At 41.3% G+C, this 6,347-nt stretch overlaps 1 protein-coding gene across 1 annotated transcript; it reads left to right on the top strand.

Annotated features, from left to right (window-relative positions):
• The first annotated feature begins 479 nt into the window (after window positions 1-479).
• Window positions 480-6,341, top strand: si:dkeyp-67f1.2 (uncharacterized protein LOC556106 homolog). Its single transcript, XM_050038165.1, has 9 exons — window positions 480-2,274; window positions 2,354-2,452; window positions 2,557-2,598; window positions 2,709-2,832; window positions 2,920-2,978; window positions 4,726-4,776; window positions 4,889-4,973; window positions 5,056-5,182; window positions 5,310-6,341. Exons 1-9 carry the CDS (start codon window positions 2,262-2,264, stop codon window positions 5,412-5,414), a joined length of 705 nt encoding a protein of 234 aa, XP_049894122.1. The 5' UTR covers window positions 480-2,261; the 3' UTR covers window positions 5,415-6,341.
• Window positions 6,342-6,347: the final 6 nt, after the last annotated feature.

Raw genomic sequence — 6,347 nt, forward strand, 5'->3', positions numbered from 1 at the left:
CCAAGCTCTGCAGCTGTAAGTCTCTAATGCGTCTGCTCCATGGGCCCGATGATGTGGAAGTAGCGCTGATCATACGGGTAATTTTACCCTGCAGAAATAGAGCAATTTGGACTTCATAGACCACTAAACAACTTTCAATAGAATGTACAGAGCCCCACAGACAATACTGTTTCCAGGTCTCTTAATACAGTGGTTCCCAACTGGTGGGTCATGGTCCAAAAGTGGGTCGCAGGCCCATTCTGAATGGTCAACAAGTATCAGGTTTGTTAATTTTATTGTTATGTTGAAGTAAAGTGAATGTCTGGCACAGAGCTTTTATTTTGAAGTGTTGTTTCCTACTGTAGCGTGAGTGACTAATGGACAGCAAACTTGCTTGACGACATGGTCAAATGCAAATATGAGGCTGAATGTATTAAACTGTGTGGACCTTGAAATAATGACTGAGCATGAAGATGCATGAAGACGCAGCCGCCAAGCCTTTGGCTCTGGTTATCAGAATGCTAAACTGTTGTCAACTTTTTCTCTCCATCTTTGAAGCGCTTCACCGATATTGACACATTTTATTTTGGTTATTGTCAGAATCTCTTTTAGACTCTCTTTTTGATAAGCTTGTCTTCCTTTTTTGGGCTGCTCTTCAGTGTAGGCAGTTTGTACTGAGGCTAGAATAGCAATTTTCTCTGCAGGATTCTTCGCCATTAAATCAGGTTTACACTGATGGGATGTGCATGTGCGTTAGCTTTTTAAGACCAGCCAATAGGAACGCCCTCTCTTTGAAATGACCTGTGATTGGCCAAGGTCTCCTGTCACGGCCTAGATTTTCTGAAGCCTGAAACAGAGCCGAGAGAAGGTGCAGAAGTCCACTTGAATTCCAATATGCAATAACTTTATTATGTGATTCTTGCCAAATGATGCCAAAATTAAACTGCCTACTCAAGCTTTAAGGTGACATAATCTTGAGTTTCTGTCTCATAGAGGAGCCCTGTTTCAGTTCCCATACAGTGCACTGAAAACTGTTTAATACATTCCGTGTTGGTTTTTGCTGTAATTTGTCGGCCATCTGTGTAGTTCATTTGTCAAAATATGGCCACGCCGAGGCTTTAATTCCCTAATCAGCTACTCAACTGTCTTTTGATGGATAAATTATGACCTTATTATGATCTGGCAACAGTAACTTTAATAACAGTCATAACATCAGTTCATTACTGCCTGCAGGGAAATGCTTTTTTAGTTTTTAGACCCCTCCAGGCAGGCCAAAGCTCAGACTCAGCTACTGTTCAGGGTTCAGGAGGGCAGACGCTGACTGACACGAGGGCTCGGCCTCTGCTTTAAGGGATTATCATGCCTTTCACCATTTGAACTGTGCAAACAGGGTTGTCCATTCATCAGGAATACTGACTTTAATGACTTAAGTCTTGACAAATACAACAGAGGCTAGAGTGGCCTGTGTATGTTGTGGATTTGTGGCAACCGTAACTCCCTCTTGCCCTCTTGGAAGGGTTTCCTTTGAAAAGCAGGTACAGGTAAAATGAAGGTGAAATGTTTTGTAAAAAGATTCCTCATTTGGCTCTACTGTGTTTTTAGTTTCTGAGCAGATTTTGTGCCTTTTTCGTGCTTATTTACCTGTTTTCGTGGAGGCTTTATTTGACAGTCTAACATTTTCTGTACATCAGCAGTTTTATGCAGATAACGCCACACATCATATGGGATTTACTAAAATTTACATACAAATAGAAAACTGATAAATGACACAGGGATTCTTTAAGCATTTGTTTTTCACTTACACATTCAATTTGAAATATGAAGCATGTGTCCTTTTTTCCTCCTCTATGTGTCATTACCTCTCCAGGTTTCAGATGCTTGTTTGCCCACAAGCTTTGTAAATCTTCTGTTTGCAAACCGCATTGTTCACTGCAAACAGTATCCATTACTGATGGACACCGTCCCATATTTGACATTGTAACAGAGAGAAACCTGATCATCTAGTTCACAGAGGGTGTGCACGTATAATATTTATGTCACATCCTGTTTTTTTCATGTAGCACAAGGAGGTGGAGATCTGACACTTTGGTTTGCATATCTAAACACCCTTTTCACAAGGCATGGTTGCAAAGAGTGATCAGGAGCGAGTTCACACAGATGAGTTGACACCAAAGCTCTGCTGTATCTACAGTACTTCTTGTTGACAGGAAATACTTGGAGTGCACTTCAAAGGTCTCAGCTTTTCCTTTTAGGAACCGAGAGCTCTGTGATTTATTGCAGACATGAGATGCCGAGGTGAGATTTCACTTTATTTCAAAAACAGTTTGGTCGCATGTCTGCAAACTTTCATCCATCTACTCTTTGTGGTTGGCAGCTGGTTTGCACTTTGCTGCTGTAATTGTTGTCCTCATGATAACGTGGGGAATCGCCATCAAGTCATTTGATGTGCGGGAGACAGCAAGAAGTGTTTTTGGTGAGCTCATTTCTCCTTATTACATCATAAATCCTCAGCTGCCTCTTTTCCTTCAGCTTTATTTGCCACATCTCAATTATACTGCCTCCGTTCTTTTATTTTAGGCTGTAATGACATCGATCAAATCACAACAAAAATCAAAACAGGTATATTCAATCATGACAGAACTCATCTTTCAAACATCACACAACTTCCACGTCCAACTGTGTGTGTGCGACTTCCTGCAGGATCTGAAGTACTTTTCTACCATTTTCAGATACAAAAACAGCCGAGGCAAAGTGCAGCCTTTCCAGAGCCTGTCCACCTGACCACTTTGCTTTACACATCCGGAGCGGAGCAGCTAATATTGTCGGGCCAAAGATCTGTTTTGATGGTAAAATGTACGTGTTTGATATGGCAGTGCCTGAGTTAATGGAGGATGGAAATGTGTGCGACCTTGTGTGACAACCTCATTGGTTTCTCAACAGAATTATGAGTCATGTGTTGAATAATGTGGGACCAGGACTGAACATTGTGGTGGTAAATGGTGAGTAAAGACAGATTTCATAAAGTACTAGTGTGCTGTAACTTTCTTTAAAAGATTCTTTGAAAGGTAATTGTTAATAGTTTTGAGCCCATGGGAACAGCAGCCGATGGTACAATCTTGCCTAAAGGTCCATTAAAGCTGCAGTTGCTAACCTTTATGAAAATGTCATATTTGCTGAAATTGTCACTACGTCTACAAAATATTACAAGAGACAGATAATCAATGGAAATCATGTCCCTCCTCCTCCTTCTATTGACCCTAGAATCCACTGCGGTGCACCGAAAACAAGCCGAGGAGTCTGTATCGCTGTTAGTCATGTCAATCAATGATCGTAAACTTCAGTCAAACTGTCAAACTAGGCAGCTCTGATCAAATATGAATCAAGATTCTGTCACTGCATTGCCTATTTCCTACCTTAGATGTTTTCAGAAACATATTTTAGTGTACTGTTTAGCTGTAAAATTAGAAAGTTTGCTCCGGCTGCCATGTTGGAAACAGGTTTTTTTTTCTCCACCAGATCATCTCATCTATCTTATGTGCTACTGTGCGGATACAGTGACAGTTTCAGAAAATTTGAGCAAAAGTTAACAACTTTAGCTTAATTTAGGAGCCCAGTCTCACTCCGCAGTCGTTTAAATCCGACGCTTGCAGTATCAGACACTGGCAAAAAAAGCTGTCCTTTAACGCTGGCATGATACGTGGCTGATCGCTGTTATAGTTTAACGGCGCTCTGTGGCATCAGGGGGAAATGCGGCAGGACAAGAACGAAAGTTAAGGCGGCAAAAGTCCGAGTAGGGTGGCTGGAAGGGGTTGTGGATGGGTCAAACAAACACCGACTTTCACCTGAGAGCGGCGTTTGTGTCCACTAAGATCATAAAACTGAACCCTCTTCTTTTTTCGTAAACCTAATCACATGCTTTTGTTGATGAAGAAAAAAACCCCGTGTTGTTGTACTGATGTAGTGTGTTTATTTTGAAAGAGACTGTATGTAAACGGTAAGTGTATTTTAAAAAAGACAATGCAAGTAGCAGGCAGAACTTGACACAGCGCCCCAGAACATTTCTTAGTCAACAACCAATGCAACCAGGGCACCTTGCACGTCGTAACTGGATGTGGAAGGTCTATGATCAAACGTCGGTATGTGATGAGGTTGGACTGAGAATGTGTTGATCATATTACATGATCCATCAGGAGATGGAGTTTTTTTAAAACAAGTAAAGCGTCTTAGAGAGAAATTAGAGCCACATCCTTAAAGGCGCTGTATGTAAGAATGTGGCCAAAACGGTTACTGCACTCAAATTCAAAATACTGCCGCAAGTCGTGTCCGCCCCCCCTCCCCTACAGATTCGAGGTTGCCGTGCTAGTTAGCCAACTTTGGCTAAAGCTTACCTGTCGAGGAGAAGAGTAGTCACTTTGACATCCAATTTCAAGTTCTTCTCCACTTTCAACCGTCTCCACCGTTCAAAAGCATCTCCTATATAGACCCTCGCTTTGCCTCGAGTTTTGTCTTGCCGTTTTTGGGAATCATAACGAGGTCGTTTGGGTTTAGTCGCACCGTCAGCCATTGTAGCTCAGTCGTAACTGTAACTGATGTTGAGACTCTACTGACTAACTTCTCTTCCACAACAATCTGCTGATGAGTATCATGTGATATGATCAAAAGCTCCAGAACAGCTGAGATGAGTTTCTTTTTGTTGTTGATGACCAAATAATCGTTGTTGTATGCGTTTTTTGTCTCCACCCTTAGGTGAAAGTGGAATTGTGGAAAAGTTTGGCTACCTTAATATGAAAGATGGAAGTAAGAGGGTTTTTTTTTGTTTTTTAACCTTGTTTCCAATTTGAAAAATATTGAAAGCTTAAAAAGAAGTTATTTGTTGTTTATTTGTTTGTTTAAATTCCCCTGATAAAAGACCCAGAAGACATCATGGCGTACCTGACGGAGATAACACCCGGTATGATCGTCTTCGTGGCCTCGTTTGACGATGTGACAAAAAAGTAAGTCCAGGTCTCTGTGATTCAACAGCTAAAATAATTTCACATCTCACAACATGACCCTTTTTCTACTGCTTTGTGGCAGGATGACAAAGGAAATGAGGGAGGTGTTTGCCGGAATGGGAAGCACTTTGATCAAGTCTGTGAAACACAGAGATAGCTGGGTGTTTGCTGGAAGAGCAGGGACAGGAAACAAAAGCCTCTTTGAGAAGGTTAGTCATCCTGTTCTATTTGTGTCAGAAAAGACCGTCTATTTTAAAATGCGCTAAAAGTAAGAATTTAATAAAAGAAATACAACAAAACAAAACAAATGTCCCTTCTTCCCTGTTGACATGTCAGCAAGCTGTTAATGACAAGAAAACCAACATTTATGAAGGATGGCCGGACGTGGTGGAGGTGGGCGGCTGTTTTCCAAGGACGCCAACTGATGGACAGAAACCTTGAAGGACTTTGTGATGAAAAGCAGACAATGGCTTATTTAAGACTTCCCTGTAAATGATGCCACTCCTGAAAGATGGATCTCTCCTCTGTGGCTGCTCCTGGAGTCTCCTTGAGTCGTTCTTCATCCCAAATCAAGAGTCTGAGGATTTTGTACAGATTGTAAAAGACATCTGAGGCAAGTTTGTGATTCTGAGCTGTGGAAATAAAACTGACTGGACTTGACTAATGCTGTTAATAGTCATAGAAAATACCAATGTTCAGTGAATGGAAAGAACAACATTGGACACATTGACAGAGGTGACTGGATACTGTGCAAGTGTCTGTTACTTCTGTACTACAGAATATGGCAACAGTTTTCTCCCTCTGGGATATATGAGCAATATTTGGTCTGCTTCCTGGTAGGTGGAGGGTCATTTATCATGTAACTGTGAACAATGACTGGCTCAAGTTTTTGTGATCTGCAGTGCCTCGTTTTATCTCATATTTCTCACTGTTTACTTTCCGTGGAAGCACATTTGTTGCCAGTGGTGGAGGAAGTACTCAAAACCTTTACAGATTTAAAAGTAAAAGTACAGATACAAAAAAAATACTCTGTTACAAGTATCCTGCAGTCAAAATCCTACTTCGAGTTCTAATCTCAAAGATTTTCATTTCAATATATGTCTGTTAAGTCATTATCTATCACCAAATGAGATGACACAATGGTAACTGAGCCCATGGCCCACTGATGGAAGCCCCCTTGTTTGCAGTCACTCTAAAAAATAATCCACTGGTTCCAGGGCTGGACTGGGACAAAAAATCGGCCCGGGCATTTTGAGCCTAGTCCGGCCCACCAGGTATTGATGGAAAGACAATGAAGCCTATGAATGAAAACAAACTTTCTTGTGACACCGCTTGTACACTGTCTTGTTGGTGTATATGTACTTGTCTAATAAA

This window comes from Epinephelus moara, chromosome 24 (genome assembly GCF_006386435.1).
Source record: "Epinephelus moara isolate mb chromosome 24, YSFRI_EMoa_1.0, whole genome shotgun sequence".
Classification (NCBI taxonomy): domain Eukaryota; kingdom Metazoa; phylum Chordata; class Actinopteri; order Perciformes; family Serranidae; genus Epinephelus; species Epinephelus moara.